Source organism: Oncorhynchus kisutch, unplaced genomic scaffold (assembly GCF_002021735.2).
Source record: "Oncorhynchus kisutch isolate 150728-3 unplaced genomic scaffold, Okis_V2 Okis03b-Okis08b_hom, whole genome shotgun sequence".
In the NCBI taxonomy this organism is placed as follows: Eukaryota; Metazoa; Chordata; class Actinopteri; order Salmoniformes; family Salmonidae; genus Oncorhynchus; species Oncorhynchus kisutch.
Genome location: NW_022261980.1, coordinates 17,171,422 through 17,197,364, shown reverse-complemented (window position 1 = coordinate 17,197,364; position 25,943 = coordinate 17,171,422). Strand labels below are relative to the sequence as shown.

At 44.0% G+C, this 25,943-nt stretch overlaps 1 protein-coding gene across 1 annotated transcript in view; it reads right to left on the bottom strand.

The window, feature by feature from the left end:
- Nucleotides 1-25,943, bottom strand: part of abcc12 (ATP-binding cassette, sub-family C (CFTR/MRP), member 12) — a 114,198-nt gene that overhangs the window by 10,373 nt on the left and 77,882 nt on the right. The window contains 11 exon segments of the mRNA XM_031812524.1: nucleotides 5,221-5,410; nucleotides 6,135-6,224; nucleotides 8,816-9,005; nucleotides 13,047-13,184; nucleotides 14,432-14,658; nucleotides 15,696-15,878; nucleotides 17,590-17,693; nucleotides 19,002-19,091; nucleotides 19,426-19,494; nucleotides 20,103-20,196; nucleotides 21,045-21,179. Coding sequence (XP_031668384.1) covers nucleotides 5,221-5,410; nucleotides 6,135-6,224; nucleotides 8,816-9,005; nucleotides 13,047-13,184; nucleotides 14,432-14,658; nucleotides 15,696-15,878; nucleotides 17,590-17,693; nucleotides 19,002-19,091; nucleotides 19,426-19,494; nucleotides 20,103-20,196; nucleotides 21,045-21,179 — 1,510 coding nt within the window.

Sequence of the window (25,943 nt, the reverse complement as noted above, 5' to 3'; positions counted from 1 at the left end):
TCCAGGTTATATACAACACATCCAGGTTACATCCCAGGTTATATACAACACATCCAGGTTATATACAACACATCCAGGTTATATACAACACATCCAGGTTATATACAACACATCCAGGTTATATACAACACATCCAGTTTATATACAATACATCCAGGTTATATACAACACATCCAGGTTATATACAACACATCCAGGTTATATACAACACATCCAGGTCACATCCAGGTTATATACAACACATCCAGGTTATATACAGGTTATATACAACACATCCAGGTTATATACAACACATCCAGGTTATATACAACACATCCAGGTTATATACAGGTTATATACAACACATCCAGGTTATATACAGTACATCCAGGTTATATACAGGTTATATACAACACATACAGGTTATGTACAGTACATCCAGGTTATATACAGTACATCCAGGTTATATACAACACATCCAGGTTATATACAACACATACAGGTTATATACAGGTTATATACAACACATCCAGGTTATATACAACACATCCAGGTTATATACAGTACATCCAGGTTATATACAATACATCCAGGTTATATACAACACATCCAGGTTATATACAGTACATCCAGGTTAGATACAACACATCCAGGTTATATACAACACATCCAAGTTATATACAACACATCCAGGTTATATACAGGTTATATACAACACATCCAGGTTATATACAGGTTATATACAACACATCCAGGTTATATACAACACATCCAGGTTATATACAACACATCCAGGTTATATACAACACATCCAGGTCACATCCAGGTCATATACAACACATCCAGGTTATATACAACACATCCAGGTCACATCCAGGTTATATACAACACATCCAGGTCACATCCAGGTTATATACAACACATCCAGGTCACATCCAGGTTATATACAACACATCCAGGTTATATACAACCCATTCAGGTCAAATCCAGGTTATATACAGCACATCCAGGTCACATCCAGGTTATATACAACACATCCAGGTTATATACAACACATCCAGGTCACATCCAGGTTATATACAACACATCCAGGTTATATACAACACATCCAGGTCACATCCAGGTTATATACAACACATTCAGGTCACATCCAGGTTATATACAACACATTCAGGTTATATACAGCACATCCAGGTTATATACAGGTTATATACAACACATCCAGGTTATATACAGCACATCCAGGTTATATACAACACATCCAGGTTATATACAGGTTATATACAACACATCCAGGTTATATACAACACATCCAGGTTATATACAACACATCCAGGTTATATACAGGTTATATACAGCACATCCAGGTTATATACAACACATTCAGGTCACATCCAGGTTATATACAACACATTCAGGTCACATCCAGGTTATATACAACACATCCAGGTTATATACAACACATCCAGGTTATATACAACACATCCAGGTTATATACAGTACATACAGGTTATATACAACACATCCAGGTCACATCCAGGTTATATACAACACATCCAGGTCACATCCAGGTTATATACAACACATCCAGGTCACACCAGAAGATAAAACAACGACAACTAACTGTTGCCTCACGATTGACACACACTTCTTGTATATTCTTTTTCAATCTACATTACCCCATAACGAAAAAGTGAAAACAGGTTTTTAGAAATACATCAGTATTCAGACCCTTTGCTATGAGACTCAAAATTGATCTCAGGTGCATCCTGTTTCTATTGATCATCCTTGAGATGTTTCTACAACTTGATTGGAATCCACCTGTGGTAAATTCAATTGATTGGACATGATTTGGAAATACACAAACCTGTCTATGTAAGGTCACACAGTTGACAGTGCATGTCAGAGCAAAAACCAATCCATGAGGTCGAAGGAATTGTTCGTAGAGCTCCGAGATTTTGTCGAGGCACAGATCTGGGGAAGGGTACCAACAAAATGTCTGCAGCATTGAAGGTCCTCAAGAACACAGTGGCCTCCATCATTCTAAAATGGAAGAAGTTTGGAACCACCAAGACTCTTCCTAGAGCTGGCCACCCGGCCAAACTGACCAATCGGGGGAGAAGAGCCTTGGTCAGAGGGGTGACCAAGAACCCAATGGTCACTCTGACAGAGCTCCAGAGTTCCACTGTGGAGAACCTTCCAGAAGGACAACCAAGCACTCAACCAATCAGGCCTTTATGGTAGAGTGGCCAGACGAAGCCACTCCTCAGTAATATGCCCATGAAGTTGGAGTTGCCAAAAGGCACCTAAAGGACTCGGACCATGAGAAACAAGATTCTTTGGTCTGATGAAACTAAGATTGAACTCTTTGGCCTGAATACCAAGTGTCACGTCTGGAGGAAACCAGGCATCGCTCATCACCTGGCCAATACCATCCCTACGGTGAAGCATGGTGGTGGCAGCATCATGCTGTGGGGATGTTTTTCAGCTGCAGGGACTGGGAGATGAGTTGGGATCGAGGGAAAGATGAATGGAGCAAAGTACAGAGAGATCCTTGATGAAAACCTGCTCCCCAGAGTGCTCAGGACCTCAGACTGGGGCAAAGGTTCCTACAACGACACTAAGCACAACGCCAAGACAAGGCAGGAGTCGCTTCAGGACATGTCTCTGAATGTCCTTGAGTGGCCCAGCCAGAGCCCGGACCTGATCTAACATCTCTGGAGAGACCTGAAAAATAGCTGTGCAGTGACGCTCCCCATCCAACCTGACAGAGCTTGAGAGGATCTGCAGAGAACAATGGGAGAAACTCCCCAAATACAGGTGTGCCAAGCTTGTAGCATCATACCCATGAAGACTCAATGCTGTAATCGCTGCCAAGGTGCTTTAACAAAGTACTGAGTAAAGGGTCTGAATACTGATGGAAATGTGATACTTCAGTGTTTTACTATTAATACATCGGCAAAAATGTCTAAAAACCTGTTTTTCCTTTGTAATTATGGAGTATTGTGATGTCATTAAGGGGTATTGTGATGTCATTAAGGGGTGTTGTGATGTCATTAAGGGGTATTGTGATGTCATTAAGGGGTGTTGTGATGTCATTAAGGGGTATTGTGATGTCATTAAGGGGTGTTGTGATGTCATTAAGGGGTATTGTGATGTCATTATGGAGTGTTGTGATGTCATTAAGGGGTATTGTGATGTCATTAAGGGGTATTGTGATGTCATTAAGGGGTGTTGTGATGTCATTAAGGGGTATTGTGATGTCATTAAGGGGTATTGTGATGTCATTAAGGGGTATTGTGATGTCATTAAGGGGTATTGTGATGTCATTAAGGGGTGTTGTGATGTCATTATGGAGTGTTGTGATGTCATTAAGGGGTATTGTGATGTCATTAAGGGGTGTTGTGATGTCATTATGGAGTGTTGTGATGTCATTAAGGGGTATTGTGATGTCATTAAGGGGTGTTGTGATGTCATTAAGGGGTATTGTGATGTCATTAAGGGGTATTGTGATGTCATTAAGGGGTGTTGTGATGTCATTAAGGGGTATTGTGATGTCATTAAGGGGTATTGTGATGTCATTAAGGGGTAATGTGATGTCATTAAGGGGTATTGTGATGTCATTAAGGGGTATTGTGATGTCATTAAGGGGTATTGTGATGTCATTAAGGGGTATTGTGATGTCATTATGGAGTATTGTGATGTCATTAAGGGGTATTGTGATGTCATTAAGGGGTATTGTGATGTCATTAAGGGGTATTGTGATGTCATTAAGGGGTATTGTGATGTCATTAAGGGGTATTGTGATGTCATTAAGGGGTGTTGTGATGTCATTATGGAGTATTGTGATGTCATTAAGGGGTGTTGTGATGTCATTATGGAGTATTGTGATGTCATTAAGGGGTATTGTGATGTCATTATGGAGTATTGTGATGTCATTATGGAGTATTGTGATGTCATTAAGGGGTATTGTGATGTCATTATGGAGTATTGTGATGTCATTAAGGGGTGTTGTGATGTCATTATGGAGTATTGTGATGTCATTACGGGGTATTGTGATGTCATTAAGGGGTGTTGTGATGTCATTATGGAGTATTGTGATGTCATTAAGGGGTGTTGTGATGTCATTAAGGGGTATTGTGATGTCATTAAGGGGTATTGTGATGTCATTAAGGGGTATTGTGATGTCATTAAGGGGTATTGTGATGTCATTATGGAGTATTGTGATGTCATTAAGGGGTGTTGTGATGTCATTATGGAGTATTGTGATGTCATTAAGGGGTGTTGTGATGTCATTATGGAGTATTGTGATGTCATTAAGGGGTGTTGTGATGTCATTATGGAGTATTGTGATGTCATTAAGGGGTGTTGTGATGTCATTATGGAGTATTGTGATGTCATTAAGGGGTGTTGTGATGTCATTAAGGGGTATTGTGATGTCATTAAGGGGTATTGTGATGTCATTAAGGGGTATTGTGATGCCATTAAGGGGTATTGTGATGTCATTAAGGGGTATTGTGATGTCATTAAGGGGTATTGTGATGTCATTAAGGAGTATTGTGATGTCATTAAGGGGTATTGTGATGTCATTAAGGGGTATTGTGATGTCATTAAGGGGTATTGTGATGTCATTAAGGGGTATTGTAATGTCATTAAGGGGTATTGTGATGTCATTAAGGGGTATTGTGATGTCATTAAGGGGTATGGTGATGTCATTAAGTGGTATTGTGATGTCATTAAGGGGTGTTGTGATGTCATTAAGGGGTGTTGTGATGTCATTAAGGGGTGTTGTGATGTCATTAAGGGGTATTGTGATGTCATTAAGGGGTATTGTAATGTCATTATGGAGTGTTGTGATGTCATTAAGGGGTATTGTGATGTCATTAAGGGGTATTGTGATGTCATTAAGGGGTATTGTGATGTCATTAAGGGGTGTTGTGATGTCATTAAGGGGTATTGTAATGTAATTATGGAGAATTGTGTGTAGATTGGTCAAGGGAAGAAAACAATTTAATCCATTTTAGAATAAGGTTGAATTGTAACAAAATGTGGAAAAAGTCAAGGGGTCTGAATACTTTCCAAATGCCACTGTATATCGCAATGACAATGTTCACTGTGGTGTTTCATGTTAACATTATGACAGTGAGTAGGTGGTCTAAACTGAGGCCTTACCTGAGAAATAGACTTAGCCACCAGCATAGACACAAACAACTCTGACAATGAGTTGGACTGAGGTCTTACCGGAGCCTGTCCTCCCCACGATGCCCAGCTTCTCCCTGGGCTGGATGTTGAGCTGTAGTCCATCGAGCACGATGGGGGTGTTCGCTCTGTACCTCATCGTATAGTCCTTAAAGGAGATGGCCCCTTTATGAGGCCAACCCTCTGGGATGAGGGCGTCTTTAACTCTCCTGGGCGCCTCAGAGACACAACCCTGGACAGAAACATGATTATAACAGACAACATTCTGGACGCCTCAGAGACACAACCCTGGACAGAAACATGGACTCCTCAGAGACACAACCCTGGACTGAAACATGGACTCCTCAGAGACACAACCCTGGACTGAAACATGGACTCCTCAGAGACACAACCCTGGACTGAAACATGGACTCCTCAGAGACACAACCCTGGACAGAAACATAGACGCCTCAGACACACAACCCTGGACAGAAACACGATTATAACAGACAACATTCTGGACGCCTCAGAGACACAACCCTGGACAGAAACATGGACTCCTCAGAGACACAACCCTGGACTGAAACATGGACACCTCAGAGACACAACCCTGGACAGAAACATAGACGCCTCAGACACACAACCCTGGACAGAAACACGATTATAACAGACAACATTCTGGACGCCTCAGAGACACAACCCTGGACAGAAACATAGACGCCTCAGAGACACAACCCTGGACAGAAACATGGACGCCTCAGAGACACAACCCTGGACAGAAACATAGACGCCTCAGAGACACAACCCTGGACGCCTCAGAGACACAACCCTGGACGCCTCAGAGACACAACCCTGGACAGAAACATGGACGCCTCAGAGACACAACCCTGGACAGGTGAATAACAGTGTATTAAAAGGTCATGAAGACAGTAAGACATTATTTGTGTATTTGAGTTAGAAAGTGTTGACGTTCTCACCTCGATGTACTCCTGTAGTCTCTCCACTGACAGGAACTTGGCCTCCAGCTCCGTAGACAACCTTACCACGTACTGGAGCATACCTGTCAACTGGACAACAGATAACACAAAACACAGGCAACAAACTTCATCACAACTGGTAATTTGACAACTATTACCTGTAGGTTTACTGTTAGAACACTAGGGGGCAGCATTGAGTCATATTGATCATTGGTAGGCCTCAAACTCTGTCGCTCCACCTGTACTTCACTGGCAGTGAAATAGTCAATACTGGGATCGCAATAATGGACACAACATGGAAAGGAAGCTACATGAAACAACAGAGATACACACTACAGTTCAATAACCACGTACACTGTACCTGTATGGTGTATTAGACTCTACCTGTATGGAGTATTAGACTCTACCTGTATGGAGTATTACACTCTACCTGTATGGAGTATTAGACTCTACCTGTATGGAGTATTACACTCTACCTGTATGGAGTATTACACTCTACCTGTATGGAGTATTAGACTCTACCTGTATGGAGTATTAGACTCTACCTGTATGGAGTATTAGACTCTACCTGTATGGAGTATTAGACTCTACCTGTATGGTGTATTAGACTCTACCTGTATGGAGTATTAGACTCTACCTGTATGGAGTATTAGACTCTACCTGTATGGTGTATTAGACTCTACCTGTATGGTGTATTAGACTCTACCTGTATGGTGTATTAGACTCTACCTGTATGGTGTATTAGACTCTACCTGTATGGTGTATTAGATTCTACCTGTATGGTGTATTAGACTCTACCTGTATGGTGTATTAGACTCTACCTGTATGGTGTATTAGACTCTACATTAGACTCTACCTGTATGGAGTATTAGACTCTACATTAGACTCTACCTGTATGGTGTATTAGACTCTACATTAGACTCTACCTGTATGGTGTATTAGACTCTACCTGTATGGAGTATTAGACTCTACATTAGACTCTACCTGTATGGTGTATTAGACTCCACCTGTATGGTGTATTAGACTCTACCTGTATGGTGTATTAGACTCTACCTGTATGGTGTATTAGACTCTACCTGTATGGTGTATTAGACTCTACCTGTATGGTGTATTAGACTCTACCTGTATGGTGTATTAGATTCTACCTGTATGGTGTATTAGACTCTACCTGTATGGTGTATTAGACTCTACCTGTATGGTGTATTAGACTCTACATTAGACTCTACCTGTATGGAGTATTAGACTCTACATTAGACTCTACCTGTATGGTGTATTAGACTCTACATTAGACTCTACCTGTATGGTGTATTAGACTCTACCTGTATGGAGTATTAGACTCTACATTAGACTCTACCTGTATGGTGTATTAGACTCCACCTGTATGGTGTATTAGACTCTACCTGTATGGTGTATTAGACTCTACCTGTATGGTGTATTAGACTCTACCTGTATGGTGTATTAGACTCTACCTGTATGGTGTATTAGACTCTACCTGTATGGTGTATTAGACTCTACCTGTATGGTGTATTAGACTCTACCTGTATGGAGTATTAGACTCTACCTGTATGGTGTATTAGACTATACATTAGATTCTACCTGTATGGTGTATTAGACTCTACCTGTACGGAGTATTAGACTCTACCTGTACGGAGTATTAGACTCTACCTGTACGGAGTATTAGACTCTACCTGTATGGTGTATTAGACTCTACCTGTATGGAGTATTAGACTCTACATTAGACTCTACCTGTATGGTGAATTAGACTCTACCTGTATGGTGTATTAGACTCTACCTGTATGGTGTATTAGACTCTACCTGTATGGTGTATTAGACTCTACATTAGACTCTACCTGTATGGTGTATTAGACTCTACATTAGACTCTACCTGTATGGTGTATTAGACTCTACATTAGACTCTACCTGTATGGTGTATTAGACTCTACCTGTATGGTGTATTAGACTCTACCTGTATGGTGTATTAGACTCTACCTGTATGGTGTATTAGACTCTACCTGTATGGTGTATTAGACTCTACATTAGACTCTACCTGTATGGTGTATTAGACTGTACCTGTATGGTGTATTAGACTCTACCTGTATGGTGTATTAGACTCTACCTGTATGGTGTATTAGACTCTACCTGTATGGAGTATTAGACTCTACCTGTATGGTGTATTAGACTCTACATTAGACTCTACCTGTATGGTGTATTAGACTGTACCTGTATGGTGTATTAGACTCTACCTGTATGGTGTATTAGACTCTACCTGTATGGTGTATTAGACTCTACCTGTATGGTGTATTAGACTCTACCTGTATGGAGTATTAGACTCTACCTGTATGGTGTATTAGACTATACATTAGATTCTACCTGTATGGTGTATTAGACTCTACCTGTACGGAGTATTAGACTCTACCTGTATGGAGTATTAGACTCTACCTGCATGGTGTATTAGACTCTACCTGTACGGAGTATTAGACTCTACCTGTACGGAATATTAGACTCTACCTGTATGGTGTATTAGACTCTACCTGTATGGAGTATTAGACTCTACCTGTATGGTGTATTAGACTCTACCTGTATGGTGTATTAGACTCTACCTGTATGGAGTATTAGACTCTACATTAGACTCTACCAGTATGGTGTATTAGACTCTACCTGTACAGTGTATTAGACTCTACCTGTATGGTGTATGACAGCGCCAGGCCCTTCATAGTAGGGCTGATGGTATCAGGAGAACTGAGCACCACGAACAGAGACACCAGCAGAGTGACTGAGGCAGACAGAAAGTCCAGCCAGAAGGACAGCCAGCGTGTCCCACAGTTAAACAACAGGAAGTGGTTGGAGTTGTTGTCGCTCATCTCCTTAAATCTGGAGAACAATGCACAACGGTGTTGACTGTCATTATTTTTAATCTTCATTTATTTGAGTTATTTCCCCAGTAGAGGACACCATGGTCAGACCAAGTTATTTCCCCCAGGTAGAGGACACTATGGTCAGACCAAGTTATTTCCCCATGGTAGAGCACACCCTGGTCAAACCAAGTTATTTCCCCAGGTAGAGGAAACCCTGGTCAGACCAAGTTATTTCCCCAGGGTAGAGGACACCATGGTCAGACCAAGTTATTTCCCCAGGTAGAGGACGCCATGGTCAGACCAAGTTATTTCCCCAGGGTAGAGGACACCCTGGTCAGACCAAGTTTTTTCCCCCAGGTAGAGGACACCATGGTCAGACCAAGTTATTTCCTCAGGGTAGATGAAACCCTGGTCAGACCAAGTTATTTCCCCAGATAGAGGACACCATGGTCAGACCAAGTTATTTCCTCCAGGTAGAGGACACCCTGGTCAGACCAAGTTATTTCCCCAGGTAGAGGAAACCATCGTCAGACCAAGTTATTTCCCCAGGTAAAGGACACCATGGTCAGACCAAGTTATTTCCCAAGGTAGAGGACACGCTGGTCAGACCAAGTTATTTCCCCAGGTAGATGAAACTATGGTCAGACCAAGTTATTTCCCCAGGTAAAGGACACCCTGGTCAGACCAAGTTATTTCCCCAGGTAGAGGAAACCATCGTCAGACCAAGTTATTTCCCCAGGTAGATGAAACCATGGTCAGACCAAGTTATTTCCCCAGGTAAAGGACACCATGGTCAGACCAAGTTATTTCCCAAGGTAGAGGACACCCTGGTCAGACCAAGTTATTTCCCCAGGTAGATGAAACTATGGTCAGACCAAGTTATTTCCCCAGGTAAAGGACACCATGGTCAGACCAAGTTATTTCCCCAGGTAGATGAAACCCTGGTCAGACCAAGTTATTTCCCCAGGTAGAGGACACCATGGTCAGACCAAGTTATTTCCCCAGGGTAGAGGACACCATGGTCAGACCAAGTTATTTCCCCAGGTAGAGGACACCATGGTCAGACCAAGTTATTTCCCCAGGTAGAGGCAATCATATGTATGTTTTTAACTAGCATCTGTCTGCATTGTTGGAATGATAATATGTACAGTGGGGAGTACAAATATTTGAAACACTGCCGATTTTGCAGGTTTTCCTACTTACAAAGCATGTAGAGGTCTGTAATTTTTATCATAGGTACACTTCAACTGTGAGAGACACAATACAAAACAAAAATCCAGAAAATCACATTGTATGATTTTTAAGTAATTAATTTACATTTTATTGCATGACATAAGTATTTCATCACCTACCAACCAGTAAGAATTCCGGCTCTCACAAACCTGTTCGTTTTTCTTTAAGAAGCCCTCCTGTTCTCCACTCATTACCTGTATTAACTGCACATGTTTGAACTCATTACCTGTATAAAAGACACCTGTCCACACACTCAATCAAACAGACTCCAACCTCTCCACAATGCCCAAGACCAGAGAGCTGTGTAAGGACATCAGGGATAAAATTGTAGACCTGCACAAGGCTGGGATGGGCTACAGGACAATAGGCAAGCAGCTTGGTGAGAAGGCAACAACTGTTGGTGCAATTATTAGAAAATGGAAGAAGTTCAATCACCCTCGGTCTGGGGCTCCATGCAAGATCTCACCTCATGGGGCATCAATGATCATGTGGAAGGTGAGGGATCAGCCCAGAACTACATGGCAGGACCTGGTCAATGACCTGAAGAGAGCTGAGATCACAGTCTCAAAGAAAACCATTAGTAACACACTACGCCGTCATGGATTAAAATTCTGCAGTGCACGCAAGGTCCCCCTGCTCAAGCCAGCGCATGTCCAGGCCCGTCTGAAGTTTGCCAATGACCATCTGGATGATCCAGAGGAGGAATGGAAGAAGGTCATGTGGTCTGATGAGTCAAAAATAGAGATTTTTGGTCTAAACCACTCGCCGTGTTTGGAGGAATAAGAAGGATGAATACAACCCCAAGAACACCATCCCAACCGTGAAGCATGGAGGTGGAAACATCATTCTTTGGGGATGCTTTTCTGCAAAGGGGACTTGATGACTGTACCGTATTGAGGGGAGGATGGATGGGGCCATGTATCGCGAGATCTTGGCCAACAACCTCCTTCCCTCAGTAAGAGCATTGAAGATGGGTCGTGGCTGGGTCTTCCAGCATGACAACGACCTGAAACACACAGCCAGGGCAACTAAGGAGTGGCCTAGCCAGTTTCCAGACCTGAACCCTTTAGAAAATCTTTGGAGGGAGCTGAAAGTCCGTATTGCCCAGCGACAGCCCCAAAACCTGAAGGATCTGGAGAAGGTCTGTATGGAGGAGTGGGCCAAAATCCCTGCTGCAGTGTGTGCAAACCTGGCCAAGAACTACAGTAAACGTATGATCTCTGTAATTGCAAACAAAGGTTTCTGTACCAAATATTAAGTTCTGCTTTTCTGATGTATCAAATACTTATGTCATGCAATAAAATGCAAATTCATTACTTAAAAATCATACAATGTTTACATACAATGTGATTTTCTGGATTTTTGTTTTAGATTTCGTCTCTCACAGTTGAAGTGTACCTATGATAAAAATTACAGACCTCTACATGCTTTGTAAGTGGGAAAACCTGCAAAATCGGCAGTGTTTCAAATACTTGTTCTCCCCACTGTATGTTTTAACTAGGATCTGTCTGCATTGTTGGAATGATAATATGTGATATAATATGTATATTTATTTTAGGGTTAGAGTCAGGGTCAGGGTCAGGGTCAGGGTTAGGGTCAGGGTTAGGGTCAGGGTCAGGGTCAGGGTCAGGGTTAGGGTCAGGGTTAGGGTCAGGGTTAGGGTCAGGGTTATGGTTAGGGTCAAGGTCAGGGTTAGGGTCAAGGTCAGGGTTAGGGTTATGGTCAGGGTTAGGGTCAGGGTTAGGGTCAGGGTTATGGTTAGGGTCAAGGTCAGGGTTAGGGTTATGGTTAGGGTCAGGGTCAGGGTTAGGGTTATGGTTAGGGTCAGGGTTAGGGTCAGGGTCAGGGTCAGGGTTATGGTTAGGGTCAGGGTTAGTGTCAGGGTTAGGGTCAGGGTCAGGGTTAGTGTCAGGGTTAGTGTCAGGGTTAGGGTCAGGGTCAGGGTCAGGGTTAGGGTCAGGGTCAGGGTTAGGGTCAGGGTTATGGTTAGGGTCAGGGTTAGTGTCAGGGTCAGGGTCAGGGTCAGGGTCAGGGTTAGGGTCAGGGTCAGGGTCAGGGTTAGGGTCAGGGTTATGGTTAGGGTCAGGGTCAGGGTTAGGGTCAGGGTCAGGGTCAGGGTTAGGGTCAGGGTTATGGTTAGGGTCAAGGTCAGGGTTAGGGTCAGGGTTATGGTTAGGGTCAGGGTTAGTGTCAGGGTTAGGGTCAGGGTCAGGGTCAGGGTTAGGAGACATGTCTTACTGCTGGATGTACTGCTCTCTCTTATTGTAGGCGTGGATGGTAGTGAGGCCCTGGATGGTGGAGGTGGTTAGGGTCAGGGTTAGGGTCAGGGTCAGGGTTAGGGTCAGGGTTAGGGTCAGGGTCAGGGTCAGGGTTAGGGTCAGGGTCAGGGTTAGGGTCAGGGTCAGGGTTATGGTTAGGGTCAGGGTTAGTGTCAGGGTTAGGGTCAGGGTCAGGGTTAGGGTCAGGGTTATGGTTAGGGTCAAGGTCAGGGTTAGGGTCAGGGTTATGGTTAGGGTCAGGGTTAGTGTCAGGGTTAGGGTCAGGGTCAGGGTTAGGAGACATGTCTTACTGCTGGATGTACTGCTCTCTCTTATTGTAGGCGTGGATGGTAGTGAGGCCCTGGATGGTGGAGGTGGTTAGGGTCAGGGTTAGGGTCAGGATCAGGGTTAGGGTCAGGGTTAGGGTTAGGAGACATGTCTTACTGCTGGATGTACTGCTCTCTCTTGTTGTAGGGTCAGGGTTAGGGTCAGGGTCAGGGTCAGGGTTAGGGTCAGGGTCAGGGTTAGGGTCAGGGTCAGAGTCAGGGTTAGGAGACATGTCTTACTGCTGGATGTACTGCTCTCTCTTGTTGTAGGCGTGGATGGTAGTGAGGCCCTGGATGGTGGAGGTGGTCAGGGAGATCCAGGGGGAACGACTCACGTTCTCCATCCTCTTCATCTCTCTGATGCTCCTCTGGAATATACTGTGGAGATATCACACAGGACTCAGAAGACACCACACAGGACTCAGAAGACACCACACAGGACTCAGAACAAACCACACAGGACGAACACACAGGACTCAGAACACACAGGACTCAGAACACACCACACAGGACTAAGAACACACAGGACTCAGAACACATCACACAGGACTCAGAACACACAGGACTCAGAACCCAACATACAGGACTCAGAACACACCACACAGGACTCAGAACACACAGGACTCAGAACACACAGGCCTCAGAACAAACAGGACTCAGAACACATAACACAGGACTCAGAAAACATCATACTCAGAACACACAGGACTCAGAACACAACACACAGGACTCAGAACACATCACACAGGACTCAGAACACAGAGGACTCAGAACACAACACACAGGACTCAGAACACAACATACAGGACTCTGAACACACAACACAGGACTCAGAACACACAGGACTCAGAATTCAACACACAGGACTCAGAACACACAGGACTCAGAACCCAACATACAGGACTCAGAACACACCACACAGGACTCAGAACACACCACACAGGACTCAGAACACACCACACATGACTCAGAACACACAGGACTAAGAACACACAAGACTCAGAACACACCACACAGGACTCAGAACACACCACACAGGACTCAGAACACACCACACAGGACTCAGAACACACCACACAGGACTCAGAACACACCACACAGGACTCAGAACACACAGGACTCAGACCACACCACACAGGACTCAGAACACACCACACAGGACTCAGAACACACAGGACTCAGACCACACCACACAGGACTCAGAACACACAGGACTCAGAACACACCACACAGGACTCAGAACACACCACACAGGACTGTATGACCAAACTGACAGTATGTCACTCTGGGTAAATGACCAAACTGACAGCATGTCACCCTGGGTAAATGACCAAACTGACAGTATGTCACCCTGGGTAAATGACCAAGCTGACTGTATGTCACCCTGGGTGTGTAAACTGTAAAGATGCCGGTTGACTCACTAGAGTATGAGTGTGAAGATGCCGGTTGACTCACTAGAGTATGAGTGTGAAGATGCCGGTTGACTCACTAGAGTATGAGTGTGAAGAAGCCGGTTGACTCACTAGAGTATGAGTGTGAAGATGCCGGTTGACTCACTAGAGTATGAGTGTGAAGATGCCGGTTGACTCACTAGAGTATGAGTGTGAAGATGCCGGTTGACTCACTAGAGTATGAGTGTGAAGATGGCTCCCAGCAGTGTGATGGCGATGAGTAGGGGAGGGAACACGGCCGAGATGGTGACGATGGTGTAGGTGACCATCAGGCAGAACTGCAGGAAGTTCTCCATGTTGAAGGGCAGCATGGTATCCACCTCATCCTGGTCCTTGGAAAAACGGTTCACCATACGTCCCGTTGGAGTGGTGTCAAAGAAACTCATGGGGCTGTTCAGGATCTACGACACAGACAGGACCCAGGGGTTAGGGTGATGAGAGGACAGGACCCAGGGGTTAGGGTGATGAGAGGACAGGACCCAGGGGTTAGGGTGATGAGAGGACAGGACCCAGGGGTTAGGGTGATGAGAGGATTGATGAAACACAACGCTACTGGAAGAGCTTCATGACATACACTACCGTTCAAAAGTTTGGGGTCACTTAGAAATGTCCTTGTTTTTTAAAGAAAAGCACATTTTTTTGGTCCAATAAAATAACATCAAATTGATCATAAATACAGTGTAGACATTGTTAATGTTGTAAATGACTATTGTAGTTGGAAACGGCTGATTTTTAATGGAATATCTATTATAAGCAACCACCATTCCTGTGTTCCAATGGTACACCGTGTTAGCTAATCCAAGTTTATCATTTTAAAAGGCTTTCGCAATTACGTTAGCACAGCTGAAAACTGTTGTTCTGATTAAAGAAGCAATAAAACTGGCCTTCTTTAGACTAGTTGAGTATCTGGAGCATCAGCATTTTGTGGGTTCGATTACAGGCTCAAAATGGCCAATGGCTTTTCTTTCAAAAACAAAGGACATTTCTAAGTGACCCCAAACTTTTGAATAGTAGTGTATATCTTCAGAGACCTATCCACTGCTAATATGTAAAGTAGCATGACTCATGGGGTTGCCCAGGGTCTGAACCCCAGACAGTCCAGGGTGTTTACGATTCTTTATATCCCAAAGTAAAGGTACAACACCAACCCAGCTATTTGTTGTGGAACAAGACAGGGATGTCCCCTCTCTCCTCAATAATGTTTGGTGATCATCCCTCACTGTCCCTCTCCCTCGTCCCTTTTCAATACAATTGACAAGAGTGGTGTTGTGTGGTAGTGTGATTGATAACAGTGGTGTTGTGTGGTAGTGTGATTGATAACAGTGGTGTTGTGTGGTAGTGGGATTGATAACAGTGGTGTTGTGTGGTAGTGTGACTGATAACAGTGGTGTTGTGTGGTAGTGTGATTGATAACAGTGGTGTTGTGTGTGGTAGTTACGTTTCTGAACATGGTGTCGTGTAGCTTGGAGGATGCGTGCAACGTGACTTTGGTGAAAGAGTAGCCCTTGATGAAGCTGAAGACCAGCATGGCCACCACCACCAGGCCGTAAATCATCTGGTAGAAGCTCAGGTCAGGGTTCAGGGAGATGTTCCCTGCGGTGGAATTCGACACGTTCGCTGTCTGAAATCACACGTTAAAGAGCCTGTTAGTTTGGCTTAGTTACTGTGCAAGGTACTAAGAATGTTTTAACTATAAAAACATATGCAGAATGTTCTGTTACATGTTTTACTTGTGCTAGCCACAGATGTAATCTGATCTGCTAAAATAGGACAAACTGTTGATACAATTGAGAATTCTTTGGGAAAACCAATCGCAGCGCTCCAATAGATAGCAACTGTCGTCGAGTCCAACATCTCAGACAAGCTCACGTTTCAAATGCATGAAAGCCAGTAAGGGAAATGGCAGAAAACACTGAGTTCTCTTCAAAACATAAATATTTTAAACGGCAAAATAATTTAAGAGTGCACCAAGCGGTACTTGCTACTATGATTCCTGAAAAGCCTGTTGATGTTAGTGTTTTTTTAAATCCGAAATTATACTTTCGTTACATTGTTTGCTAGCTCCGCTGGTTAGCTAGCTCTCAGTCTCATTGACCACCAAACTTTGATAACACGAGCTAGCCACTCAATATAACATGTTTTCGCAAAATATATGTTAGTTAGCTAAGTTAGCCATGTTATGAATACAACTCTCATCTGCTATCATCATGATGCAAATTTGAGAGCAACAGTTAGCTTCCAAAAGCAGTTATAGCTTTGACTGCTTGCTGACAGCAAAACAAAACATCATTTTACAGGTTTCCCGTGAATAAATTGTAATACCAGTCCATTACAACATACCCAGGTGTCTTCTGATTAACAAGGGTTTCATTTCATCTGGGGATTTCGCCAGTGGTTTGAGTGATGAATTGGTCTTCATCGTCATCATTGTAAGGGGGATTTCTCCCAGTGGTTTGAGTGATGAATTTAGTCTTCATCGTCATCATTGTAAGGGGGATTTCGCCAGTGGTTTGAGTGATGAATTTAGTCTTCATCGTCATCATTGTAAGGGGGATTTTGCCAGTGGTTTGAGTGATGAATTTAGTCCTCATCGTCATCATTGTAAGGGGGATTTCTCCCAGTGGTTTGAGTGATGAATTTAGTCTTCATCGTCATCATTGTAAGGGCGATTTTGCCAGTGGTTTGAGTGATGAATTTAGTCTTCATCGTCATCATTGTAAGGGGGATTTCTCCCAGTGGTTTGAGTGATGAATTTAGTCTTCATCGTCATCATTGTAAGGGGGATTTCGCCAGTGGTTTGAGTGATGAATTTAGTCTTCATCGTCATCATTGTAAGGGGGATTTTGCCAGTGGTTTGAGTGATGAATTTAGTCTTCATCGTCATCATTGTAAGGGGGATTTCTCCCAGTGGTTTGAGTGATGAATTGGTCTTCATCGTCATCATTGTAAGGGCGATTTTGCCAGTGGTTTGAGTGATGAATTTAGTCTTCATCGTCATCATTGTAAGGGGGATTTTGCCCAGTGGTTTGAGTGATGAATTTAGTCTTCATCGTCATCATTGTAAGGGGGATTTCGCCAGTGGTTTGAGTGATGAATTTAGTCTTCATCATCATCATTGTAATGGGGATTTCGCCCAGTGGTTTGAGTGATGAATTGGTCTTCATCGTCATCATTGTAAGGGGGATTTCCCCCAGTGGTTTGAGTGATGAATTGGTCTTCCAGAGAAAATGTTGTCAGAGGTTGCTATAGTAACCAAAGGGGGTAGGGGCCTAGCGAAGGGTCAATTGACAAACATTTAAAAACATAAGGAAAAGTCACTACAGTAGACTTACCCCTGATCCCTGCTCCAGCCAGTAGCTGAGCCACCAGTTGCTGAAGGCAGTGGTCCCCACCAAGCAGATGAAGATGATGATGATGAGAGACAGCAGTATGTACCCTGGAGACCAGAGACACCAGAGGTGAGACCAGAGGAGAGAAAAGATCAGAGACCAGACGAGAGACCAGAGGGGAGAGGAGAGACCAGAGGAGAGAAAAGATGAGAGACCAGAGGAGAGAGGAGAGACCAGATGAGAGAGGAGAGACCAGATGAGAGAGGAGAGACGGGAGGAGAGAAAAGATGAGAGATCAGAGACAATTGTAAATGAGAACTTGTTCTTATTATTAACTAGCTTACCTGGTTAAATGAAGGAGAAAAAAAACAAGAAAAAAAATATCAAGAGGAGAGACCAGATGAGAGAGGAAAGACCAGAGGAGAGAAAAGATGAAAGACCAGAGGGGAGAGGAGAGGGGAGACCAGAGGAGAGACCAGAAGAGAGAGGAGAGGAGAGACCAGAGGAGAGAGGAGAGACCAGAGGAGAGAGGAGAGACCAGAGGAGAGAAAAGATGAAAGACCAGAGGGGAGAGGAGATGAAAGACCAGAGGGGAGAGGAGAGGAGAGACCAGAGGAGAGAGGAGAGACCAGAGGAGAGAGGAAAGACCAGAGGAGAGAGGAGAGGAGAGACCAGAGGAGAGAGGAGAGACCAGAGGAGAGAGGAAAGACCAGAGGAGAGAAAAGATGAAAGACCAGAGGGGAGAGGAGAGGGGAGATCAGAGGAGAGACCAGAGGAGAGAGGAGAGGAGAGACCAGAGGAGAAAGGAGAGACCAGAGGAGAGAGGAGAGACCAGAGCAGAGACCAGAGGAGACACAAGAGGAGAGACTAGAGGAGAGACTAGAGGAGAGACAAGAGGAGAGAGGAGAGACTAGAGGAGAGACAAGAGAAGACACCAGAGGAGACACCAGAGGAGAGACCAAAGGAGAGGGGAGAGGAGAGACCAGAGGAGAGACCAGAGGAGACAACAGAGGAGACACCAGAGGAGAGAGGAGAGACTAGAGGAGAGACCAGAAGAGACACCAGAGGAGACACCAGAGACAAGAGGAGACACCAGAGGAGAGACAAAAGGAAAGGGGAGAGACCAGAGGAGAGACCAGAGGAGACACCAGAGAAGAGGGGATAGGGGAGACCAGAGAAGAGACCAGTGGAGAGACCAGAGGAGAAACCAGAGAGAGGAGAGACCAGAGGAGACACCATAGGAGAGACCAGAGGAGAGAGGAGAGACCAGAGGAGAGAGGAGAGACCAGAGGAGAGAGGAGAGACCAGAGGAGAGACCAGAGGAGAGACCAGAGGAGAGAGGAGAGACCAGAGGAGAGAGGAGAGACCAGAGGAGAGACCAGAGGAGAGACCAGAGGAGAGAGGAGAGACCTAACCTCCTGCAGCTTTACAGTACTGGTGGTAGGTCCTCCAGGCAACAGAACCCTCCTGAGAACCCTCCTGAGTCACCAGCTGGTCCTTAGACTCTACCAGACAACAACAACAACAACAACAACAACTATCAACAGCAACAGCAATAACAACAACCATAACAAAACAACAACAACCATAATAAACAACAAAAAATATAAACAGGCATCATCAACAACAACATAATAAACAACAACCATAATAAACAACAACAACAAATATCAACAGACATCATCAACAGCAACAGCAACAACAACAAACATAATAAACAACAACAAACATCATGTTGATAGAATTAATTGATTTGTTCATTTAAAATGTCACACTTTGTACAGCCATAATAATACAGTTTGAGGATTAGAATGTGAAGGAATGGAGGACTAAAATTACCGCTGACGTCATGTGATACCGATCGACTTCCTCCCGACTCGTCTGGTTTCTCATCAGACATGTCAAAAGCTGTCGGAGAGAAAAAAGACGTGACTTAAATCCCAGTAATGACACACAACAGACCTTTTCACGCAGAGCTACATATAAGAATGTAATGTATGAAACAAGACACGAGAACAAAAACCTTTTGTTTCCAATAGTATTACAGCTAGCTTATCATACATACAGGATGTGGAGAACAGACCGTGTCTATGTTGAGATATGAATGGATCTCTAGTTTATCATACATACAGGATGTGGAGAACAGACCGTGTCTATGTTGAGATATGAATGGATCTCTAGTTTATCATACATACAGGATGTGGAGAACAGACCGTGTCTATGTTGAGATATGAATGGATCTCTAGCTTATCATACATACAGGATGTGGAGAACAGACCGTGTCTATGTTGAGATATGAATGGATCTCTAGCTTATCATACATACAGGATGTGGAGAACAGACCGTGTCTATGTTGAGATATGAATGGATCTCTAGCTTATCATACATACAGGATGTGGAGAACAGACCGTGTCTATGTTGAGATATGAATGGATCTCAAGCTTATCATACATACAGGATGTGGAGAACAGACCGTGTCTATGTTGAGATATGAATGGATCTCAAGCTTATCAAACCTGGGTTTTCTAGTCCTTTTCCCTTGTGATCATCCAGGTTCTTCTCCTTCGTGTCGATGGGGTCTGGTTGTGTCGGCTGCTCCTCAGGTTGTTCCTAACGTACAGGATTAAGTGATATACATTAATGTAGGAGAAATATATTTATTGACGTCTCTCGAGAGTCTTGACAATACAGTATACGACTGTGTATTTGATGTTTTGTGTGGAAAACCCAGGAAGAGAAGTGGCAGCATGTGCAACAGCTAATGGGGATCCTAATAAACTAGACTAAAACATGATACATGATATCTAGACTGGACATAGTCTCCTTCAGGAGGACTGATCCTAATAAACTAGACTAAACCATGATATCTAGACTGGGAATAGTCTCCTTCAGGAGGACCGATCCTAACGATGTTATTGGATAGTGATTGAATTGGTTGTTTGTTGCTGTCGTCAATGAATGAATAATAAAACATGACAGTTCCTCTTGGCTCCACCCTTACGGACTGTTTCTATTGGCTCTGAAACCAGAGGTAGAGATGGATGACGGGAGATCTTACCTGTATCTATTGGCTCTGAAACCAGATGGATAACGGGAGATCTTACCTGTATCTATTGGCTCTGAAACCAGATGGATAACGGGAGATCTTACCTGTATCTATTGGCTCTGAAACCAGAGGTAGAGATGGATAACGGGAGATCTTACCTGTATCTATTGGCTCTGAAACCAGAGGTAGAGATGGATAACGGGAGATCTTACCTGTATCTATTGGCTCTGAAACCAGAGGTAGAGATGGATAACGGGAGATCTTACCTGTATCTATTGGCTCTGAAACCAGATGGATGACGGGAGATCTTACCTGTATCTATTGGCTCTGAAACCAGAGGTAGAGATGGATAACGGGAGATCTTACCTGTATCTATTGGCTCTGAAACCAGATGGATGACGGGAGATCTTACCTGTGAATTCTCCATCTGGAAGTTGTTGATCATCTGTGCGTATCGGCCTTTAGCTTTCATCAGAGCTTTGTGTGTCCCTGACTCCTTTATCTTCCCACTCTCCAACACCAGTATCTCATCACAGAACTCCAGATACTGATACACACAAAGACAGATAGAGAGAGAGGGGGGGGGAGTGAGCGAGAGAGAGAGAGAGAGAGAGAGAGAGAGAGAGAGAGAGAGAGAGAGAGAGAGAGAGAGAGAGAGAGAGAGAGAGACAGAGAGAGAGAGAGAGAGAGAGAGAGAGAGACAGAGAGAGAGAGAGACAGAGAGAGAGAGACAGAGAGAGAGAGAGAGAGAGAGAGAGAGACAGAGAGAGAGAGAGAGAGAGAGAGAGAGAGACAGAGAGAGAGAGAGAGAGAGAGAGAGAGAGAGAGAGAGAGAGAGAGAGAGAGAGAGACAGGGAGAGAGAGGGAGAGAGAGAGGGAGAGAGACAGAGAGAGAGAGAGAGAGAGAGAGAGAGAGAGAGAGAGAGAGAGAGAGAGAGAGAGAGAGAGAGAGGGGAATAGTAACGTTAATAACTTGAGGAGGGGAGAGAGGATATCCCTGTCGGGTTCCTCTTTCTGTTAGCATACTTTGGATAAAATAAAACCCTTTCATAACCCTTATGTGACTCAAAAGGGAATCAAACTCACAATTGAATCAACTGACCAAACTAAAATACATCTGAACCACAGACAGAGAAAGGGAAAGGACTGCCAAAATAAACAGTTCTACCTTCAAATCAGTGGATTCAGCTATTTCAGCCACACTCGTTGCTGAGAAGTGTACAACATCGAGCACACAGCCATGCAATCTCCATGGACAAACAATGGCAGTAGAATGGCCTTACTGAAGAGCTCAGTGACTTTCAACGTGGCACCGCCAATAGGATGCCACCTTTCCAACAAGTCAGTTCATAAAATTCCTGCCTTGCTAGAGCTGCCCCGGGCAACTGGTAAGTGCTGTTATTGTGAAGTTGAAACGTCTAGGAGCAACAACGGCTCGACCGTGAAGTGGTAGGCCACACAAGCTCACAGAACGGGACCGCCGTGTGCTGAAGCATTGCGCGTAAAAAGCACCTGTCCTCGGTTGCAATACTCCACTACTGAGTTACAAACTACCTCTGGAAGCAACGAATATGTTTTATTCTGTACAGCCGTCCTTCTTTTCACTCTGTTAATTAGGTTAGTATTGTGGAGTAACTACAATGTTGTTGATCCATCCTCAGTTAGTATTGTGGAGTAACTACAATGTTTTTGATCCCATCCTCAGTTCTCTCCTTTCACAGCCATGAAACTCTGTAACTGTTTTAAAGTCCCCATTGGCTTCACTGAGCGGTTTCCTTCCTCTCCGGCAACTGAGTAAGGAAGGATGCCTGTATCTTCGTAGTGACTGGGTGTATTGATACACCATCCAAAGTTAGGAAGGGTGTCTGTATCTTCGTAGTGACTGGGTGTATTGATACACCATCCAAAGTTAGGAAGGGTGTCTGTATCTTCGTAGTGACTGGGTGTATTGATACACCATCCAAAGTTAGGAAGGGTGTCTGTATCTTCGTAGTGACTGGGTGTATTGATACACCATCCAAAGTTAGGAAGGGTGTCTGTATCTTCGTAGTGACTGGGTGTATTGATACACCATCCAAAGTTAGGAAGGGTGTCTGTATCTTCGTAGTGACTGGGTGTATTGATACACCATCCAAAGTTAGGAAGGGTGCCTGTATCTTCGTAGTGACTGGGTGTATTGATACACCATCCAAAGTTAGGAAGGGTGCCTGTATCTTCGTAGTGACTGGGTGTATTGATACACCATCCAAAGTTAGGAAGGGTGTCTGTATCTTCGTAGTGACTGGGTGTATTGATACACCATCCAAAGTTAGGAAGGGTGTCTGTATCTTCGTAGTGACTGGGTGTATTGATACACCATCCAAAGTTAGGAAGGGTGTCTGTATCTTCGTAGTGACTGGGTGTATTGATACACCATCCAAAGTTAGGAAGGGTGTCTGTATCTTCGTAGTGACTGGGGTATTGATACACCATCCAAAGTTAGGAAGGGTGTCTGTATCTTCGTTAGTGACTGGGTGTATTGATACACCATCCAAAGTTAGGAAGGGTGTCTGTATCTGTCGTAGTGACTGGGTGTATTGATACACCATCCAAAGTTAGGAAGGGTGTCTGTATCTTCGTAGTGACTGGGTGTATTGATACACCATCCAAAGTTAGGAAGGGTGTCTGTATCTTCGTAGTGACTGGGTGTATTGATACACCATCCAAAGTTAGGAAGGGTGTCTGTATCTTCGTAGTGGACTGGGTGTATGATACACCATCCAAAGTTAGGAAGGGTTGTCTGTATCTTCGTAGTGACTGGGTGTATTGATACACCATCCAAAGTTAGGAAGGGTGTCTGTATCTTCGTAGTGACTGGGTGTATTGATACACCATCCAAAGTTAGGAAGGGTGTCTGTATCTTCGTAGTGACTGGGTGTATTGATACACCATCCAAAGTTAGGAAGGGTGTCTGTATCTTCGTAGTGACTGGGTGTATTGATACACCATCCAAAGTTAGGAAGGGTGTCTGTATCTTCGTAGTGACTGGGTGTATTGATACACCATCCAAAGTTAGGAAGGGTGTCTGTATCTTCGTAGTGACTGGGTGTATTGATACACCATCCAAAGTGTAATTAATAACTTCACCTCAAATTCAATGTCTGCTTTTTTTATTTTATTTTTTACCCATCTACCATCTAGGTGACGTTCTCCGCGAGGCAAAAACAACCTGTTCTTTGTGGTTGAATCTATGTTTGAAATTCACTGCTCCACTGAGGGACCTGACGGATAATTGTATGTGTGGGGTACGGAGATGAGCTAGTCATTTATTTTCCGCACACATAGAGTCCATGCAATTTATTATGTGATTTGTTAAGTACATTTTTGTACTCCTGAATTTATTTAGGCTTTGCCATAACAAAGGGATTGAATACTTATTGACTCAAGACATTTCAGATTTTAATTTATGATTAATTAGGGGAGAGGGGAGACCAGAGGAGAGACCAGAGGAGAGAGGAGAGGAGAGACCAGAGGAGAGAGGAGAGACCAGAGGAGAGAGGAAAGACCAGAGGAGAGAAAAGATGAAAGTCCAGAGGGGAGAGGAGAGGAGAGACCAGAGGAGAGAGGAGAGACCAGAGGAGAGAGTCTGTATCTTCGTAGTGACTGGTTCATTCTGGAGAACAACATGATGTGTCTCTCCACGAAGCATCTGACTATCTGCACAAAACCATGAAATCATTCTGTGTAGTCTACTTTGATATTATGGGATGTTGTGTGTAACAGTAACAAACAAGTCCACTTTATTTACATTTTAAATGCAGGGCTGTAAAGAGTAAAGTTACCAAATACTGTATCCACCCGGACTATCTGCATTGACCCAACTCTTGTCTCATCACATACACTGCTGTTACTGTCTATTATCTATCCTGTTGCTTAGTCACTTTATCCCTATATGTACATATCTACCTCAACTACCTCGTACCACTACACATTGACTCAGTACTGGTACCCAGTGTATATAGCCATGTTATTACCTCGTACCCCTGCACATTGACTCAGTACGGATACCCAGTGTATTCAGTCATGTTATTACCTCGTACCCCTGCACATTGACTCAGTACTGGTACCCAGTGTATACAGCCATGTTATTACCTTGTACCCCTGCACATTGACTCGGTACTGGTAGCCGGTGTATACAGCCATGTTATTACCTCGTACCCCTGCACATTGACTCAGTACTGATACCCAGTGTATACAGCCATGTTATTACCTCGTACCCCTGCACATTGACTCGGTACTGGTACTTCCTGTATATAGCCACGCTATTACCTTGTACCCCTGTACATTATTCAGTCATGTTATTACCTCGTACCCCTGCACATTGACTCAGTACTGGTACTTCCTGTATATAGCCATGCTATTACCTCGTACCCCTGTACATCGACTCAGTACTGGTACCCAGTGTATACAGCCATGTTATTACCTCATACCCCTGTACATTATACAGCCATGTTATTACCTCGTACCCCTGCACATTGACTCAGTACTGGTAGCCAGTGTATACAGCCATGTTATTACCTCGTACCCCTGTACATTATACAGCCATGTTATTACCTCGTACCCCTGCACATTGACTCAGTACTGGTAGCCAGTGTATACAGCCATGTTATTACCTCGTACCCCTGTACATTATACAGTCATGTTATTACCTCGTACCCCTGCACATTGACTCAGTACTGGTAGCCAGTGTATACAGCCATGTTATTACCTCATACCCCTGCACATTGACTCAGTACTGGTAGCCAGTGTATACAGCCATGTTATTACCTCGTACCCCTGTACATTATACAGCCATGTTATTACCTCGTACCCCTGCACATTGACTCAGTACTGGTAGCCAGTGTATACAGCCATGTTATTACCTCGTACCCCTGTACATTATACAGCCATGTTATTACCTCGTACCCCTGCACATTGACTCAGTACTGGTAGCCAGTGTATAAAGCCATGTTATTACCTCGTACCCCTGTACATTATACAGCCATGTTATTACCTCGTACCCCTGCACATTGACTCAGTACTGGTAGCCAGTGTATACAGCCATGTTATTACCTCGTACCCCTGTACATTATACAGCCATGTTATTACCTCGTACCCCTGCACATTGACTCAGTACTGGTAGCCAGTGTATACAGCCATGTTATTACCTCGTACCCCTGCACATTGACTCAGTACTGGTAGCCAGTGTATACAGCCATGTTATTACCTCATACCCCTGCACATTGACTCAGTACTGGTAGCCAGTGTATACAGCCATGTTATTACCTCGTAC